This window comes from Corella eumyota, chromosome 5, assembly GCF_963082875.1.
Source record: "Corella eumyota chromosome 5, kaCorEumy4.1, whole genome shotgun sequence".
NCBI classification, from domain to species: Eukaryota; Metazoa; Chordata; class Ascidiacea; order Phlebobranchia; family Corellidae; genus Corella; species Corella eumyota.
This window is the reverse complement of record NC_137494.1, coordinates 807,410-827,222: the sequence shown is the minus strand read 5'-3', so window position 1 is coordinate 827,222 and position 19,813 is coordinate 807,410. Positions and strand designations below refer to the sequence as shown.

General features: G+C 29.2%; 7 protein-coding genes across 8 annotated transcripts; 4 read left to right on the top strand and 3 right to left on the bottom strand.

Annotated features, from left to right (window-relative positions):
• Positions 1-191: 191 nt before the first annotated feature.
• Positions 192-1,518, top strand: LOC145752080 (mitochondrial import receptor subunit TOM20 homolog). The gene is made up of 4 exons (XM_082568286.1): positions 192-397; positions 492-538; positions 681-905; positions 1,116-1,518. Exons 1-4 carry the CDS (start codon positions 268-270, stop codon positions 1,203-1,205), a joined length of 492 nt encoding a protein of 163 aa, XP_082424412.1. The 5' UTR covers positions 192-267; the 3' UTR covers positions 1,206-1,518.
• On the bottom strand, positions 1,302-2,629 carry LOC145752079 (endoplasmic reticulum membrane protein complex subunit 7-like). The gene is made up of 3 exons (XM_082568285.1): positions 2,412-2,629; positions 1,948-2,206; positions 1,302-1,741 (listed from the first exon to the last, which is right to left on the bottom strand). The coding sequence occupies exons 1-3, from the start codon at positions 2,567-2,569 to the stop codon at positions 1,523-1,525; spliced, it is 636 nt and encodes a 211-aa protein (XP_082424411.1). The 5' UTR covers positions 2,570-2,629; the 3' UTR covers positions 1,302-1,522.
• Positions 2,630-3,555: 926 nt separating this feature from the next.
• On the bottom strand, positions 3,556-8,038 carry LOC145752071 (histone-lysine N-methyltransferase KMT5B-like). 2 transcript variants are annotated; one of them, XM_082568271.1, is made up of 8 exons: positions 7,929-8,038; positions 7,192-7,368; positions 6,829-6,979; positions 6,558-6,682; positions 6,160-6,326; positions 5,724-5,880; positions 4,865-5,622; positions 3,556-4,645 (listed from the first exon to the last, which is right to left on the bottom strand). In XM_082568271.1, the coding sequence occupies exons 2-8, from the start codon at positions 7,353-7,355 to the stop codon at positions 4,041-4,043; spliced, it is 2,127 nt and encodes a 708-aa protein (XP_082424397.1). In that variant the 5' UTR covers positions 7,356-7,368; positions 7,929-8,038; the 3' UTR covers positions 3,556-4,040. The 2 variants fall into 2 exon arrangements, with proteins under 2 accessions (XP_082424397.1, XP_082424398.1); XM_082568272.1 differs by having other exon boundaries at positions 4,468-4,640.
• A 915-nt stretch (positions 8,039-8,953) lies between these two features.
• Positions 8,954-10,250, top strand: LOC145752899 (adenylate cyclase CyaB-like). The gene is made up of 3 exons (XM_082569263.1): positions 8,954-9,151; positions 9,340-9,573; positions 9,931-10,250. Exons 1-3 carry the CDS (start codon positions 8,990-8,992, stop codon positions 10,060-10,062), a joined length of 528 nt encoding a protein of 175 aa, XP_082425389.1. The 5' UTR covers positions 8,954-8,989; the 3' UTR covers positions 10,063-10,250.
• Positions 10,251-11,059: 809 nt separating this feature from the next.
• On the top strand, positions 11,060-12,627 carry LOC145752296 (alpha-crystallin B chain-like). The gene is made up of 4 exons (XM_082568555.1): positions 11,060-11,270; positions 11,647-11,790; positions 12,075-12,252; positions 12,326-12,627. Exons 1-4 carry the CDS (start codon positions 11,163-11,165, stop codon positions 12,466-12,468), a joined length of 573 nt encoding a protein of 190 aa, XP_082424681.1. The 5' UTR covers positions 11,060-11,162; the 3' UTR covers positions 12,469-12,627.
• Positions 12,628-12,666: 39 nt separating this feature from the next.
• On the bottom strand, positions 12,667-15,252 carry LOC145752473 (calpain-2 catalytic subunit-like). The gene is made up of 10 exons (XM_082568768.1): positions 15,155-15,252; positions 14,801-14,894; positions 14,367-14,544; positions 13,940-14,148; positions 13,770-13,831; positions 13,575-13,689; positions 13,318-13,473; positions 13,132-13,229; positions 12,901-12,991; positions 12,667-12,818 (listed from the first exon to the last, which is right to left on the bottom strand). Exons 1-10 carry the CDS (start codon positions 15,221-15,223, stop codon positions 12,667-12,669), a joined length of 1,224 nt encoding a protein of 407 aa, XP_082424894.1. The 5' UTR covers positions 15,224-15,252.
• Positions 15,253-15,362: 110 nt separating this feature from the next.
• On the top strand, positions 15,363-18,751 carry LOC145752555 (lysophospholipase D GDPD1-like). The gene is made up of 8 exons (XM_082568859.1): positions 15,363-15,574; positions 15,692-15,734; positions 15,924-16,059; positions 16,354-16,521; positions 17,348-17,437; positions 17,509-17,642; positions 17,805-17,910; positions 18,274-18,751. The coding sequence occupies exons 1-8, from the start codon at positions 15,424-15,426 to the stop codon at positions 18,403-18,405; spliced, it is 960 nt and encodes a 319-aa protein (XP_082424985.1). The 5' UTR covers positions 15,363-15,423; the 3' UTR covers positions 18,406-18,751.
• Positions 18,752-19,813: the final 1,062 nt, after the last annotated feature.

Here is a 19,813-nt window from a genome sequence, read left to right as displayed (position 1 = left end):
TAATTTTAACATTGATTAAGCTAATTTTTTTTTAAAACTATAAGCATACCCATATTAGCCATATAACATATTTTAGTTACATTCAAACAATTAAATACATTTTAACTAAATTTAGAATAATTATCTTTAAAAAAATTAACAGAAAACCATTAAAAAAATTAACGTCAATTTCTCAGGACAACACTGGGCAAAGGATTTTGATAGAAAACACGATTTTCTATTGAACACTTTGTTTACGTTAATTTATTAGATAAAATTTACAATATAATGCTAGATATGAATAAAAATACTGCAATAGCAATTGCCGGACTTTGTGGCACAGCATTTATCGGGTATTGTGTTTATTTCGATCGTAAACGACGAAGTGATCCCGATTTTAAGAAGAAATTACGAGAAAGTTTGTTACATTTTAAAATCAAGATACGATATTTTAAAAACATTTAGTCTTCTATTACTCGAGCCTATATTTATTATATTTTTTGTATTTTTAGAAAGAATGAAATCGCAATCAAGTTCAAATAATTCATCTAAAACTAAGGTAATTTATTTTCCTTGCATTAGTATCTTAAAGATGTAGTTTCAATATCTGTTTAGATGTGAAGTTACCTCTAATTTTACAGGGATTTACCTATATTTAGGAGAAAAAAATCTATTGATAAATAAAATCGTTATGTTCTTAGATGCCAGACCTCCGAAATGTTGAAGAAGTTCAAAAATTCTTCCTGGAAGAAGTCCAAAAAGGGGAGGAGCTTCTAGGTCAGGGAAGTTACGAAGAAGGAGTCGAACATTTGACCAATGCGGTGGCAGTGTGCGGTCAACCACAACAGTTGTTACACGTTTTACAGCAAACTTTACCTCAACCTGTGTTTGCGATGCTGCTCGAGAGATTGCCAACCATTAGCCAGGTTTAGAGTTTTTGTTTTTTAACGAAAAGAAAATTGTAAAATACCTTATTTCTTTTAAACTAAATATGCATCTTACTCATAAAAGAATGTAGAAAAAATGTTAATGATTTAATTTATACATATACCTTCATTAAAATTGTAATTTTTTGCATCTGATTGTGGCAGTTTTTTTTATGTATATTTGTGTATATTTTCTATTTTATTTAACAGAGAATATCAACTGCTCCAACAATGTCACAAGTTCCAGAAACCAAAGAATCAGACACCGCTACAATAACTGATGTGGATGACTTAGAATAAAAACTTTTATGCAGTTTAACTTGTTGCTAAACTTAAATTGGAATATACATACAACTGCTATCATGTGTTGCAAATATCTACAAAACCATGTACATTCATCAAGTTTTTTATTGTACAATAAAACGTTTTAAGAAGTACTGCTTATTTGGGGCAGTGTCAATAAATATTTTGAATTGTATTCTGTCATCAAAAAAGAAAGTTAATTGACTAAAGTTTTAAATAAAGTTTTTTTAAAGAAAGTGCATTAATTAACAAGAAATTTTTCCCAAAATTAAAGAATAAATAATTGATAAATATTAAACAGCAGCTTGCAATGTTTATTTTCGTTTTATAGACTTTGTAGTTTTTGTTTTTTTCTTGGGCCCTTCACCACCAAACCAGTTGGAAAGTACTTCCGACATATCTGGAAGTTTATTTTGTCCTGGTTGGAACATCTTCATCGATTCTTCCATTTCTTTTTTAACCTCAGGATCAGTTGAGTTCATCAACTTTGGTAAAACTACGACCATAAGAAGTGGCATCACCATCATCAAAACCTAGAGTAAAAGTTAAAATTTACAACTTTTTTACAAATCAAAATAAAATAATTGGAAAAAGTTTAAAATTTTAAAACCCTTTTTATAAAAACGAATTAAAAAGTATGGTACATGACATTAGCAATTAAAACAGTTAAGTAATGTGTTTATAAATATAAGAACACCTAACAAATAGGCTTATAAACAACACAAATGAAATATCTTACCATTGGATTTTTAAGCATATCAAATATACTAAATTTCTCTCTTGCTTGAAAATATTTAGCAATGGCCAAAGGTTTTAAATCTAATGGATATTTGACCAAAGATTTTGCATTTGGTTTTAAGTTGTTTAATTTTCTTGCCCTCACATTTCCCTGGCCGGATACATCAACTCTGATTGGTTCAAACATGTAAGTTGGGGAAAGCACTTCAACCACAAAAGATCCTTTTGGAACATTATGAACAGTGAAGCTTCCATCCGCCCTGTAAAAAAATATTATTTAAAACTTTTGTAAATCTAAGTTTTAATTTTACACAATTTTTGGCTAAGAATTTTAACACTTTTAGAATAAAAAAGCACTGACTTGAAACATAAGCTTATAGCCCTTTATTTATTATTCAATAATAGCCTTTAATTAAAAAACACTAATTAACAGTTAGCCAGTTAATTTTATATATACACATTTACCTTAAAAATCCTTTATATTGTCCATTATTTACTATAACTGTGGTGTCAGCATTATTTTTCGCGTCGTTCGGAATAAAAACTTTACCTTCAACTTTAAAACTAATCGAAGATTTAAAACAAAGAAATAATACGAAAGAAAATATGAAACAGAACTTCATTTTTAAATTTAAACTCTAAAAAACAACAAATTAAATGATTTAAACGCTTGTAACGTTAGTCATTTAATACCTTACGTAATGAATAATAACTAGTAAACGAGTGACCTACTTAAACTACCTGTTTAAAAATCATTTTTCAATTTTAAAGGATTGTTTTAAAGTAAAATGTCGCCGAGTTGTTTTAAAGGGTTAAAATTTTAAAGCAAAGATTGTAACAGTTAAATGCTGTAAATAGGGTTTTGCAATATAACTTTTTATCCTCATTGTCCGTCAATGCACTTAATTTAAATTGCTTATTCTGCTATGAACAAGAGGTGGTTACAAACTAAAAAAATAATAAGCTACATCTTTTTCGTTTAGCAGTGAAAAGTATTTCAACTTTAAAAGTAATGCTGTTAGTATTATTAATACGACATAAGTTTAACTACAATTTGACATTTTAAGTAATATTTCAGTGCCCTAATTATATACTGGCTAACCATTAACACATTTGCCTTATTGGAAATTGTAAATGAAGTCTTTTATTTAACTCCCTAAGTAGATTTAAAAAGTTCACCCTAAACGAGATTTTAAATTGCAACTAACTTATTTCGCCAAACAACATATTGGCTTTAAATCTTAACCTTTTGATCTATATTGATAAGGGGGTAACTAAAGCAGCATGGTGTAGTGGTAATAACACTTGCCACACCACACATGAGATCAGTGGTTTAATCCCCACTGCCCTCATGCTGTAGCGACCTTGAGTAAAGCACTATAAACGATATGAACTCCAGCTGAGCCAGCACTTAATGAGCAGCTTAACTATTGGGCAATTATAATCAATAATATCCCAAACTGCCACAGGCAACTCGAGACTGGGTCGGAGTAACTGATGTTACTCTATTTTTAAGTCGCGCATTCAACTTTCCCACATCGAGGATGAAGATATATACAAAAAAAGTCTAAAGTTTTGGTCCTGATTCAATAAAGGGTTAAAGTTAATGTAGACATGCATTCATTTTATTTCCATGTAAACTACACAACGAGAAAACATTCAGAATATAAAATCAGTTCAAATTTAGTTCATACTTCGCCCTTTCTAATCCTTCCACATTTAAGACAAATTTACGACGAGACAGATTGAGACGAAAAGCACAACATTGTTTTGGGTTGCATAAAAAACGTTTTACAGTGATTGGGCGAGGATAAATTAGACAAAAACAGTGAAAAGATCAGAAAAAATGGGCAAAACACATCTACAAGCTAATAACAAAACAACTATCTTCAAGTTGCTATAGTGAAAAAGAACATTTTTTAAATAAGCTCCAAACTGTAATTTGGTCCTTTAAAAACGAATCACAATATTAAAGATCATGAAAAATAATGCAACTTCTAACTGACAAAAATTTAACTAGGTAATAACAAAGAAAAATCTAAATAAAAATCAAATTTAAAATCAGATTGTATAATTTATAATTATTTGGAACTTCTAATTACTGAGATTAATGTTGATTGATTCTTTGCCAACGATAAGTTTAAGTCTCCTTGCAGGTGACCCAGTTTTCGGGGTAAGGGAAAAGTTACGGAGTTGAGTGGTTCGTTTACGTAGCGTAAGTTTCGGTATTTCATTTGTTTTGCATTGAGACATCTTTGAGTCATATCGTAAAGGTATGTCGGTATTTGATGTAACATATTTCTGTTGTTTGTTAGTTAAAAGTAACTTAAATGATTCTCTATTTTTTTGGTGAATTATTTTCGGTGAATTTTGTAAGTTTTTTTGTGAATTAGCTGATTTTAAACACGTTTTAAAAGTAGTCCTTGTAGGTGGTGGCTCATGTGAGATATTGTCCTTAACTTTTTTTGAAGATAATATCGGTAGAAACCCTATTTCTGACCATAGATTTCGAGCTGGTTTATGTTCAATTGGATTTGTTAAAGCCTTGTCTAAACCACTTCTTAGTTTCATGGAGAACAAATCATTGTTTTCTTGTTTTTCATTGTGAGGTAGCCAATCTGCTTCAGTATTAGATGATAGAATATGATCAGAATATTGTAACTCAGTAAACGAACTATCCCTTTCGTCTGTATACTGTACTGTGAAAAAAACAAATAATAAAAATATATTTAATAAGGAGTCTGTAAAAATGAAACAAAAAAGTACAATGATTTGTGTCCAAATTTACATCAGTTTTTTGGTAGAAAAAGGAGGTTATTTTTGTAACTTATTAATCTAATGTAGTGATGCTAATTAAATTGGTTTAAAGTTAGCATAAAATCATATAAAGAAGTGCCTTAAAAACAATTTAAACTCACCAATATTATTGGGTTTTTCAGTTAAACGAGCGCTTCTACGAACCGTAGTCGGACTTTCAACTTTTACCAATTTATCTTTACTATTAGCTCCTTGTTCTAACAACTTCACAGCGAGTGCTTCAAGTTTTAAACCTTTTTTCGTGATAAGTGTTAGTCTGTTGTTGTTGCCATGTGACGGTAGTTTAATCGGAGCTGTTGTTTTCCGGCGATGAAAACTTGATTGTTTACTGAAGTAAATTCCATTTATATCAGTTTCTGTTGCATCTAGGTAAGGTTCAAATAAATTAGTGTTTTGGGTTGTTATACGTGGACGTTTGTTGTTACTTCGAAGCCCTTGACTGCATGTTCTTTTACGAGAAAGTGGTTTAACTTCCTGAACCACATTTTTGGTTGGAATAAAATCAACCACTACCGGGTCATCAGTCAAGGGTGGTGTTAAAGTTAAAACTTCTTCTGAACTTGTTGATAGAACATCGGAATCGGCGTAACTTCCAGCATCACTGTTGCAGGTAAAATACTCAGAACTGTCCTCAGAACTCACTGAAAACTCACTGGATGCTGGGGATGTTGATCTATCACTACTTCTTAGTCCGTTAAGTTTGTGTTTTAACACAGGAACTTGTTGGTTGGTCGACTTTTTTCGGCGTAACCGGTGAAGTCTTTTATCCGTTTCACGGAGTCCATATTTCTTGCTGAAAGTCATTGGAATATCAGTCACATTTGAGCCATCTTTAGGTCGAAAAGCTCCGGTTTTCCTTCTGTAATAGATAAATGTTGATTAGTGCTGTATATAGAAATAATATACCAGGTTACATGGTATACAAAAGACACAAGTTTTACTTAGGGCAAAAATGATTACCTTTCACAAGTTTCACATTCACAGAAGCAATTTTTGTCGCCAAAAAATGAGTCTCCATAGAAGCAGGTAATCTCCTCACCGGGTTCAATGTCTCTTAAAACCTTAACACAAGCGGTATCTCTTCCCGATGACACAAAACAACAATTCGGTCGACAATCTACAACAATAACAGCATTGTTTAAAAACTATTAAAATGAATTTTTAAATGCCTATTTAAAAATATAATACAATTAAATTTACCACAACATTAGTCATAAACTAGCAACTAACAACACCATAAAACGTACAAAAAATTCTTTTTATACATTAATAATACTACAAAAAAAAAAAATTCGATACTAAAACATAAATATAACTAAATTTACGCATTTAATAAACAATAGGATTAGAAAACACTTTACATGCTAAAAATAATATAAAATACCAAATATCTTACCATGGTTAATAAAAGAAGCGGGGCCGAGCCATAATTGAGCACAATTCTTTCTTGTTGAAAACATGACGCTAAAGTCATTTCTACCAGGAACTAATAACGTCGTCTCATCTTCTTTTGTTAACTCTGCTATGCATCCAACTAAGAGGTTCATTTTCTCGTTCTTACACCTCAAAAATAGAAAACAAAATGTCAGTTACATAGCATGGAAGGGTATTAGTATAACACTGTAGTAGGAATAGCATTGAAAAGGTCCGTAAAGCATGAAAAACTGCTATTATATAAACAAATTTACTACAGTAATCTTACAACCAACCAGGGTAATTGAACATACCATCAAAATTAATATAACTTATATTTAAATATCAACACTAAACATCTTAAACATGTTTATATCTCACCATTCTTTAGTTGAAACAATCTTGGCTCCTCCATCCTCCAAACTATATCGGTTACAAACCTCAATTCTAAACCCACACTCAGGATGGAACATACCCAGATATCTGAACACATGGTCTTTAAATACCTGCAATATTAACAACCTGGGTAAATGCATGTACATTCATTTAATAAAAAGTCTGGTCATTATTCCTACAACAAAAAGGCAAAAACAACATAGACTTACAAAAGGGAAAGAAAATATATATATTTACACAAAAACTTTAAACCTACCTGCTTTTGCTTGTAGCTTTTATTAAGAAAGTGGACATTAAAACAACCTCCAGACATCAATTTTTCAAACGATTTCTCATAGTCAGGATAACAAGTAAAACTATGGACAGCCTGGGCACATATTTCTGCTTTGCCTTTGACAGGACGAAACCTGGAAAAAAAATATAAGTTTTAGGCTACTGACTTACATGTGCAAATGTAAAATCAAAATAATTAAATTAATATTAATCGTAACTAGAATTAGAAAAAGGTTACTAGTGATTATTGAATATAATACACTTTAGGAGGGCCTGCTTATTTAAAATAATAGTAAACACTTACACCAAAGAAAATATTAAAATAAAAACATTAGTAAACACTAACCGAAGGTTCATTTTATGAGTTGAAAATCTCAGAATTGGATCCAGCACCAAAGAAGTAGCCAAGTCATCATTTTCACATAATTCCCTTGCATTCATGTTGGTGGATGGGGTATAACGTGACACCATTTTAGGTAGAGTGCCCGCACCATATAATGATACAACCATTATTCAATAAAATCTGTAAAATATAATTTGCAAATTTTTTTAACAAAAAATATGGTTTGATATGATTTCTATTAGAAAAAAGCAGCCTAAAATGCATTTTTATAGTAGTAGTACTATTTGAAAATAAATTCTTTAAATAAATTATGAAAAAACGCTAAAGTTCTATTTTTATTTTGAATTATGGATCCCTTTATTTTTTGAGGCTTATAAAATTTTGCACTCTACCAAAAAAAATGTCTGTCTATACTCTATAGCCTAAAGCTGTTCTAATAAACTTAACAATTACGTCTGTACGTCTGACGTCATCCAAACTAATTCAAATTTAATAACTTTGACCCAAAAAATAATTCCCTACTATAGAAACATATTTACGCTAACCTAATTACGTAGTAAAACTTGCCGTCAAAACAATGAACACAACCTAACGACTTTGCTGACGTCATCAACCGTTTGGGCGCCAACGCCCTCTGCCAAAATCCTAATGTCAAATGTCTAGAATTTAAGCTCAACAATTTTGACTTTTTTAGACGTTCTAACCAACTTAGACTGTCGCAAACTTTAGATAAAACTTACCTTAATCTTGGTTTTGTTTCAGAATATATATCTCATCGTAGAATAGTTGTACAAGTTGGTAAAATTAGTTCTTGTTTTCGTCTAGTTGATTCGTTAGCTTCGCTTTAGTTTTAGAAATGGCGTCGCTATTATCAGGAACAGTCAGTCACGTGATATCAATCCGCGCAAAAAAGGGGGATTATTTTTTATCAATTTGTGCCAATTTATCTAAAAAACAAAGTAAACTTTAATTAATATTAATTTTAATTTAAAACTAATTTATTAAATGAAAAAAAAATATTTAATTTGTTTATATTACGTTATCTAATGCGCACTGTCTGCGCGGATGAATATGCGTACGTTCTTTGTTAAATCACGTGGCAAAGCGTAATAGGGAGTGCACAATAATCGTAATAAAGGGGGTTTTGTTTACGTTTTCGTAGGAATAACAAAAATGTTGTTATCAAAATAACAAAAGGTTGTTGTGATAATAATTTAATTAATTAACGCAATTAATAATATTTTTTGTATATCTACAGTATTAAATTGAAAAGATAGCTCACACGTTTTATTTAAAAACAGGTTACCAGGGCATAAATTACTATTTTTAAACCAAATAGTTATTTAATTTAATAAAATGACACAGATTTTAGTAATTTTTCCCCTTTTTACACAACAAAATTACCCTTTAAATAAACCGAAAGTAAATTTGTTATAATATCGTTCGAAAATCTATTTTTAGATGTATGATCTATAAAATGGTTCCGTTTACAGGCTTCACAAGCATTATAAACGTTTAAAACATGATAAAATAAACCTACATCATATTATTGTGTTGCCATATTAAACAAAACATGATGTCATTAATTAAGTTTCAGTGTTTCATTTAATTAACAATTATGAATGGAGTAATTAAAAACTATTGTGTATATTTTTTCTAATATCTTTGCTTTGTACATTTCGACCAATGTTATATAAATTGGCCTTTTCTTCAAAAATTAACAATTTTTTTAAAAATTTAAATTTATATATTTTATTAGGTACACATTTATAACAAATTTGTTTATAAACAATTGTTTAAAATGCCTCGAAATGTTGAAATTAAGGCCCGCGTTCAGGACATGGTTACTTTACTGAAAACAGCAAGACGACTAAATAATAATAAAGATGGGACGATTTTAAAACAATTTGATATTTTCTATAACTGTGGCCAAGGACGACTTAAACTACGATGTATAACTGAAGTAAGTGTTCAAATTTTAGGTTTATTTAAATTAATTTGTACCGTACAATTTTCTACTTAAATTTTTGTAAAAAAAATAAAAAGCAAATGTTAGCGCGCATTTTTACACATCAGAAATTGTATTACACATCATTTTTTTAAGTAAAAACATTGCTATTTTATAATTTAATTATGGTATATGTTAATTAGGGGCAAAAATCACGAAGTGAACTAATAGCTTACGAGCGCCCGGACGTGGTGGGCCCAAAAATCTCAGATTTTAGTCGAACGACAGTTATGGATTTCGCTGAAATGGACAAAACTTTAACAAGCTCACTGGGCCAAAGGGGGGCGGTAAAGAAGCAAAGAACCTTGTTTATCCTCGGCCAAACAAGAGTGCATGTTGATAAGGTTGAAAATTTGGGAAATTTTATGGAATTAGAGGTACTGCTTAAATTCAGTTTGTTAAAAACCGGCAGCGTGGTGTAGTGGTCAGAACATTTTGTACGCTACATAAGGTCCTGAGCTCGATCCTCAGTAACCTTATACCGTAATTCCCTTAAGCAATTAGCAGTTTATTATCGAGTAATTATAATCTATATTACCCCAAACTTTCAAAGTCTACTCGAGACTGGGTCGGGGTAACTGATGTTACTCTATGTTTAGGTTACACATTTTACCTTCCCACATCAAGAATAAAGATATACATAAAAAATATGATTGACAAAAACTTGACGTGCGTTTTTGCCATTATTGACGGGTACACTTCTTGTTGAACTAAATTTTAAACACGTTATTTAGGTAATGCTGCGTGATGATCAAACTTTTAATGATGGTGATCTAATTGCAAGAGATTTGATGCAAGAGCTTGGAGTTTCCAACGAGGATTTAATAACGGGGGCCTACTTTGATTTGTTAAACAAGAAGGCTTAGTTAACACTCGTATTTTTTGGGTTTTTGATATTTTATTTGTAATTGGGATTTCCCTTTTTTAATTAAAAAAAATTAGTTTAGGACATATTTGCTATTGTTGCCATATTGTAAAATTTTGTTATCAAGTTAAACTGTCTTAATTTTTTATAAGGGGTGCTGCTAAATTTGTTTTTTACTGCCATTTTCTATAATAAATTTAACAAAAAATGCGATTTGTTTTATTTAAACCATTTTTAAATTACCTGATTAAGTATAAAAATTCATAAAAAAAAACTTCTGTACATATTTAGTATTATGAATGTCAAATACATGTTTAGATCAACTCCATATTTATATAAACTATATGCAAGCAAACTGTCATTGCCCAATCTAATAACCAGAGATTATGACGTAATTGTATGACGTACCAGCTGTCATTAGAAGATATCATTTAGTGATAAACAAATTCCTGAAGTAATTATATAAACATATAAACCCTTTTGGCACCATATTGCATTTATAAAGTGTCAAAGGAGATTAACAGTGTTTATAAACAGTTTAAGAACAAGTTTTTAAATAGGTAAGTTATAACATGTATAAAGGTTAATTAGTACATTTAAGTCATAGCTAAATATAACTCTTATCCCATGTGTAAGAAGATATATATTAAGTGGCGATATAAGGCAGCATGCAGTTCAGTAAACTTACTTGAAGTTTTGTACTTGTAGTTAGTTATTAAAACTACAGTTGTAGCACTAACATTTAATTGTTTTAATAAATATATTTATTTTTCATTGACAATTGGTTGAGGCAGTAGTACAAAATATAGTTTAAATTAATTCGTTTAAAAACTATTCTAATATAATTAATAAAAAGCTAAAACTTAAATAACAAATTTAATTAAAAGTTTCAGATTAGTTAAAAAATTAAACATTTATAGACATAAATTAAAATGTTTTAAAACATTGTATTTTATTTGTTTTTACTTATTAAGTTTAGCTTAAACCTTAGCTTAAAAATAAGCTTATAAATTTAGATATTCATCAGGGATTATTTAAATAGTTTAAACATTACATTTAAATTTTTATTGATTAAGTTTCACACAAACCTAAGTTAATAAAATGTCTGAGCACCGACAGAGAAGTGAGAGGCATGTCAACGTGAGTCCTTACTTTCAACAAACATCTATGGAGCCGTTTGATTGGCCAACATCAAGACTGATTGATCAGGTGAGGTTGTAATATTTATAACTTAAAGTTTGGTCGGGTAAGTGGTTTAAGATAAGCTTAAAAGTCGACTATCTCACTTTAAAAATCAGAAAGTGTGTTAAACTTCGAAGCTAGGCTATAGTCGATGGTTTGTGAAATTTATAACTGGGCTAAAAATTATTTTTTTACATTAACGAATAAGATAATATGTAAAGTTAGGCAAAGATTAAAAACTTTAGGAATAAAAATAGGAATAAAAATTAAATATAGGAATAAAAATTAAAATATATTTTATTACAAATTCTAAGAAAAATCAACACTAATCGAGCCCCTGTAATTGAATTATGTCCTCTGTTAAGTTTTTTTGTCAGTAAACATCAAACCCATATTCTTGCAGGACTTCGGGATGCCCACAATGGGGGATTACACGTTTGACTCCTCCCATCGCTTATTCAACGATCCATGGGCAACAAGAAGGGTGGTTACCCGCCCCATAGTCTCCCAGTTTCCACGACAAATAAGCGGTGGTGGATTGTCGCAGGTATGCGGAATATGACGTCATAAAAATAAATTTTTTATGACGTCTTTATTAATTTAGTCAAATGATGTCACATGGTATCAAATCTATATGACGCAAATGTTTACACGATCTTTTCATAAATTAATATGGATTAAAAAATGGTCCCTGGTGAATACATTGTAACGTCATCATCGATAATCACATTTTAATGATGATGTCATAGTTATAGTAAAAGCCAAGCAATTCTAGTTAATCCAATAGGTCAAACGTCAATGTAGGACAGAATCTAATATTTTGTTTAACAGGTGTCGACAGAGGACGACAAGTTCAAGGTGACTTTGGACGTAAAACATTTCACACCGGAGGAGATCACGGTGAAAACGGTTGGTGATGTCATAGAGGTTCACGGACGTCACGAGGAGAAGAAAGATGATCACGGAGTGATATCACGTGACTTCACGAGAAAGTATACAGTTCCACCGAGTACGTAAATACTAGAATTTTTATTTTAACACTTTTTTTCATATTTGTTTACGTCACAATGCTTTGCTCACAGATGTTGACCCCATGACTGTGACGTCATCACTCTCACCTGATGGAACCTTGACCGTAGAAGCTCCGATTAAGCAATCTGCTTTGCCACAAGGTCCCACCACTCTTCCAGTGCAACACGTTGAGGATAAACCAGCGTCAAGTTAAGTTACTGGGACGAGATTTAATCAACAATTATTCGACGATGTTTTAAAAGCTTTTGTGTAACTTTTCAAGTTTCTGTTTATTGTAAAGTTTTCTTTGGTTAAATTTTCTGTTCAAATATTTATAATGGAACTGGGCAGCGCAATAAAATATATAACTAATAAAAAAGTAAGTTTTTTATTTTAAAACAGTTTTAGATATTTATTTATTTTTAACTGTTCCCAGTAACTTGACAGTATATTGAACAGGGCAACTTATACGCAACAAATATCTGCAGTTTACTTCATGGTTATAAGTACTTGGTATAACTACTATATTGGACGATGTAGTTCGACAAAGTATTGCACAATCAACTAAAAAAAATTATGTTCGTTTTTTTAATATAGGAGGCAGTACTTTTACTTAAATTTACATTAAAATTGGAAGTTGTTGTACCAGTATATTGATATTCTGGTTGGGTGATCCAGTCTGGGGGATTAGTTTGGAGCGATTCTGCGCTGATGCAAGTTTCAAAAGTTTCATTAACCTTGAAATAAATATACTGGTATAAAAACTGTACAAATAAAACGATTTTGTAAGGTCACGTTTAAATAGAATTATAAATTTTAAGAGTATGTAATATAGAATATATTTTTAAAGAATAATTCCATGAAAGTAACAACTAACCTTCCAAGCATGTATTCCAATTCCTTGTTCAAGTTGTTTTCGATTAAAATATTTTCTTTTACCAAGTTGAATAAGAGCAACATAAACAATTGTCTCATCTTAACAAATAATAATAAAGTAACAGATAAGCATTTATTGTAACATAATTTGACTAATACTAATTTATATTTTATTTTTTTTACTAACCTAATGATTCCTTTGTTCCAAAACTGATTAAATATTGAGGATTTCTATGAAACAGATCAACAACATCTTTGCAATATTTTCCACCATTATTTAAAGTGACTTTCCAATTTCCAAATATATCTTGGTTAAACCAATCCTTGTTACTTTCTGGTTTACCTAAAACAAATTACAATATAAACAAATTATTTTATGATTAAACAACACTTTAAATAAAATATTACAGGAATAGCTATTTGATTAAATTATAAAAGTTTTACCAAATAAATCATTAAGATTTTCCACAGTATAAGTTAATGTTGCTTCATATTGAAACAAATCTTTTAAAACAATGTCAACATTTTCTTCAGTACTTATTGGACTCCATAATGTTACCTAGAAATATTTTGAAAATATGATGATAAAAATTAAAATACATTTTAGTAATTAATAAAGTTTATAAATTACTTTTTCACCTGGTCATTAGATTGATCAATTTTAATAATTGCATAATAATGAAGAGCTGACATTTTAAAAGCTGTAAAACAACATAACTTATTTACCCTCAACCTTAAGTTGATAATGTTTTCAAAATAAAATTAAATTAAAAAACTTTTATATTTTCATAGTTAAATATTGTACTTACATTTGTTTTTCTTTTCAATATCATCAACACAAACAAATACTATGCTTTTCATAATAGTCAATACTTTATGAAATTGTTTCTTTAATGCAATCAAATCATTTTGATTAAAAGTTTTCGTTAATTTTTTCCTCCAGAAATGACCCCCAGTTAATAAGCGAAAACTTTCTGATATTTGTCCACTGTTTAAAGATTCATAACTTCCAAATTTTCTAAAAAAAGTTCAACAAAAATTTAAAGATGGTAAAAAAACAATACCATAACACAAAAACAGTTTTTATATTAAATACTTTAGCTTTTTAAAAAAATTAAATAAATTTTAGGTAAATACTAGCAAATAAAGTACAAATAATTTTAACTATAAAAACTTATTTAAATATAACAAGTCCACATAGTTTAACAAAAAATATTTTTAAATGAATTTACTTACTTAGCAACTGCTTTCTCTAAATAAGGCATCCAAAGTTGGTTTGAATTTAAACAAGTTGAAAAGTTAAGTTGTCCATGGTGAATTGGTAAAAGTTGATCAACTTCAATTTTAATCCATTTTGCTTCATCTACATCCCATAATGTTAAAGTTATGGGTTTGTTGTTGGCTGGTATTGGGCCTATATAACAAGATCTTGTTTTATTATGTCACAAATTAAATTTAAAAAATGAAAATGAAAAACAAAATGTTCATTTTAAAAAATTGGTCTTTTTTGTATAGTAAAGTTGGATTTAAAGTCATTGTAATTTTCTTATATTATTTTTTTTATGTAATACTAAAAATACTAAAACCTAAACTCTTACAGTTTTCATTTGAGCCCAAATGTTGATTAAAAATATAAAGTAAATATTTTTTGTGAAAAGTGAAATAATTACAAGCACAAATCAGCCAACAATTCCCTACACCACCTTGGCATGGTTGAGAGATGTTTTCATTAAAGAAACAAATATCTTGGTCTGGTATAATTTCCTATAACACAACACATTAGATTTTTTAGGTTATTTAATTATCAATTATTAATAATGAAGACATCACTTATATATATTTATTTATTCCTGTCTTAAGAAAGGTGACCTAACAGCCTTAAATTGGTTAACTTAGCAGATTAGATAAACTCAACTAACTGATGTTTATTGGTGTGTAAAAAGTGTAATATTATAAATTACTTTTTGTGAAGATCTTAACAGAACAAACATATTTAGGCATAAAAGCACAAAAATAAATCTTACCTTTGCAGTTTTCCATATCAGCGTTGAAGCAATTTCGTTATTTTTAACTAACAACTGACAATTTTCCATTTTTGCACTACAAAAAATTTACATTTCCTTCTACCGGAAATTATATTTAATAAAGTAGCCTCAGGTTAGGTTATTTCCCTTGACTAAATTGGAATGTAATAAAACATTTTGCTGACTCATAACTTTGTTCCTAAAGTCAACAAAATGAAAGAAAAACTAAAAATCATTTTGTTAAATATTAGTTAGTGAAGGACGTTAAAATGTTGTCCAGTGGTGCTATAGCAGGTTATTCTATATTGGGTGCTTTTGGGGGTTATGTTTTAACTTCAGTTTTGCTGCTAAAGTGTCCCGGTATTTTGCACACGAAGAAAAAACGATATTTTTTGGCATCGCATATTAGCCATCGTGGGGGTAAGTTTTAATTCCTTGAAATTAAATTTAAAAAATGTAAAAGTTTTACTAATATATTTTTAAATTTCTGTTCCATTATTCATTGGTAAAATATTGCTTATAAAATACATTTTTTAGGTGCTGCTGAAAAAATCGAAAATACAATTTCGGCCTTTGACCAGTAAGAAAATAAAAAAAATTTTTAAATTATTAAATGTTTTTTGTTAATTTTTTTTAAGTTTGATGTAACATTTAAATTGTTACTATCAGTAATGTATTTTATGCAATTTATTCAAAAAAATCACTTGTAAAAAAATAAACTTAAATTTTTATTTTTTAGTTTTGATTCAAAAAATATTTAATTTTTTAGTGCAATAGCATGTGGAACCCAACTACTTGAACTTGACGTTCACCTAACAAAAGACAAACAAATTGTTGTTGCTCATGATGCTGACCTAACAAGATGTACTGGGTATGAAGGAAATATTTGTGACTCTAACTTTGAGGTAAATATTTGAATTTTTGTGCACTTTTAATTGGAGGTTTAATTTACATTTAAATTACATTGAAAAATGCTTTTTAAAAATAAAAATAGTAAAAGTGTTATAATTAACATGTCTTACGTAATGTTATAATAGTGTGATAATACCCAATAATTATACTTAATATAAGTGTATAAATAGCACTGTTATAGCAATTAATTACTAGCTATTATTGCATTACATTAAAATTAGCCTGTCTTTTAAACACAACTGATATAATTTAAAAAAATGGAATTTATTATTCAATTAATTTTTTAGGACCTTCCTTTAATGTCAAGTGAGTTGAAAGTTCAGTTCTACAACAAGTCATGCAACAACAATGGAGTGAATGAAAGGATAGCAACATTAAAGGAGGTGTTTGAGAAATATCCAACTATGCCAATTAACCTGGACGTAAAAGATAACGACGATGAACTTATATTCATGGTAGGTTATGGTTTTTTTTTTGTATATATCTTTATCCTTGATGTGGGAAAGTCAAATGCGCGACTTAAACATAGAGTAACATCAGTTAATCCGACCCAGTCTCGAGTTGCCTGTGGCAGTTTGGGATATTATAAATTATAACTGCCCGGTAATTATACTGCTGATTAAGTGCTGGCTCAGCAGGAGTTCATATCGTTTATAGCGCCTTACTTAAGGACGCTACAGCATGAGATCAGTGGGGATTGAACCCACGACCTCTTGCTGGTCATTTTTTTGTTTTTGTCAAAATATTTTGCCTTTTTGATGTAGTTATATATGTTTAGTGAAAATATATCTATTTTTTTATTTTTATTTACTAAAACTAAATTTTTAATAAAGGCTGTTATAAAAATAGGGCAAAATTTTTAAATTTGTTGAAAAGTTTCTTATTTAATTTCTGTTTGTAAAAGAAAACATTGTCTTAATTAATGGTGATTGATTACTAAGAGGGAAATTATATTTAAAGTAGATAAGGATAAAACAAGGAAGTAAATGTGAAAGTGATAAAAAAAAATTAAATTATTCCTGGTTTTAAAAAGAGTTTCATATTTATTTATTTTTTGTTAAATCGTTTATAAAATATAAAAATGAAAATTGTTTTAAAAAAATTTTAATGGAAATTTTTGGCTTAAATTCCAATGAAAATTGCAAGTCATGCTGACATTTACATAAATGCAAGTCATAGTGGCCTCAAGTTACCCGATGTTTAAGTTTTAAAAGCACTTTATTTTTGTTTTGTTATAGACTCCAAATTTATTTTCTAAAAAATTATATTGTGATTTTGTAGGTTGATAAATTGATAAGAAAATACAATCGGGAGAAAATAACTGTTTGGGGAAATTTTAGCGATGATGTCACAAATAAACTTCACAAACTGGTAACAAGTTTTTTTATTTAAAAAAATTATTTAATATTTAAAAATTTAAAAAATGGATTTTTTTTACTTAGAATCCTGAGGTCCCACTTTTGTTTTCTATTAAGCGAGTTCTCATGCTTTACATCTGGTTCTATCTTGGGGTATTACCCTTTCTTTCCATCAAGGAAAGTTTTTTGGAGATTCCATTTCCAGATGCAATAAAACAGTAAATTGATTTTGAATAAATATAAGTTTTTTTTAATATTTTGTAGTGTTTAATTTATGGGGTTAAACCTCTAGTTTTTAATTAAATTTATATTTATACATGATATAATATTTAACATGTCAGATTAACCTTCTTTTAGTAAAACATAAACATTATATTTAGCACCTCCTTTAAACTAACACCAGGTCGAAAACGGTTTCTTAAAATTTTGAAACCAATCCTTCAAAGCAAGATCTTGTTTAAGCATTTGCATGATAGGGGAATAGCTGTATGTTTCTTTATTTATCTATTTATTTAATGTTAATTTATCCTTGATGTGAAAAGGTCGACTTTACAGTCTAAACATAAAGTAACATCAGTTATTTCGACCCGGTCTCGAGTTGCCTTTGGCAGTTTGGGATATTATAGATTATAATTGCCCTGTAATTATGCTGTTGATTAAGTGCTGGCTCAGCAGGAGTTTGTACAGTTTATAACACCTTACTCAAGAGCGCTACAGTATAAGATCTCTGGGGATTGAACTCACGACCTCATGTGGTGTAGCAAGTGTTATTACCACTACACTGAGCTGCCGGCTCTATAATGAACCTTTTTTATAAAAATTTGAATATTGAACTTGTTATTTTTGTAGACATACATGTGGGTTATAAATGAAGATGAAGGATTTGAAGCAGCTTATAAACTTGGTATTGAAGGAGTGATGACTGATTGCCCAACTAAGCTTAAAGATTGGCTGGATCAGAACCCAAAATATTGGGTGTGAAGAATTCAATGCTACCCCCCCACTTTAGTCAACTAATCTATCTCTTTAGAAACTTTTCTTTTAGTCAACAACCCTTTTAAGACAACACTGCTTCGTTATTGTAGTTCAAAGGTGCATTAAGTATTTCATTTAACATTATTAAAAAAAAACTGTTTAAAAACTTTTAATAACTTTAATTTAAGATTTCTGTAACTTTTACTTGCACATTAAACTTATTCTTCAAATTTTATTCTTAAAAATAGATTTTATTTTTATCTGTATTTGATTTCTGTAATGTATTCAGTATTCAGTTCAATTATAGTTCAAAAATTTTTATTTTTATGTTTATGGGTCTCTATTAAAGGCATACTGTAATAATCAAAATAGTTCTAAATTTTGTTAACTTTTTGTGTTAAATGTTCTGTAAACTTTTAGAAAATTTGTTCTTAATTTTTTTGTTTCGTTTTAAAATGTCAAAATATGTTTTATATTAATTCTGTAATTTTATCTGAAAAGCACTTTTATTTTAAAGTATTTGATTTTATGGTTCTAAATTTTTTAACATTTTGATTCTATTTAAAACGGTTGTACTATTTGTTATGCGATTATACGCCATAGCGGTAGATATAAAAAAATCGCATTCTAAAAAAAATTGATTTATTTTCAACCGGTAGTTGGGGACAGAGAGTCAAAAATTTGTTACTTTATTTTAATATGTAGTCCGGTAGTGTGGCGAAGCGGTTATGGCGTCATACTACGAGCCGCACCAATGCCACATTATTTACCCTTAAACCCGGCGTTTAAGGATAGCTCAAAACACGTCATAACAGCACACCCTTGCCCAATAAATATTAAAAACCTATTCTCTTAAAGGGATATAGAAATGAATATTAGTGGAAATTTATGTTTGTTTTTTAATTACAACTTAATATAATTAAAATGTCAAAACTCTTGTTAATTAGCGACAATTTAGTGTTAATTAAATAGTTAAAATAAAGGCGCAAGAACACATTTAATTAACGCGCTATAACACTTTTATTGGGTTCCGAAATCTAGGTGTAAATAGACCCACTGTTGCGTATCCGCCTACAGCTTTATGACGTCATAGACAGCTGGGTAAAAGTTTCACTTTTTCGGATAATTTAATTATTTTTTTTGTTTTTAGCTTTCTATATTTTCATTTTTTTACTTTCTTTTTTATGTTTAAAAGTTAAAAAATATTTAGTTTTGCATTTATGTTATTTAAATTAAAAATCATAAAAAAATTAATTAAAAAAATTATTTTTTTGTTATTTTTAAATTTGACGCTTTTTAAAACCCCAACGAATACTCAAACCCACGCGAATTGCTCTTAAATTGACGGCTAACAAACGTTTTTGTTTGCTAATTGTGACGTCACGGTCGTACTTGTTTGCGTATTGTTACGAGT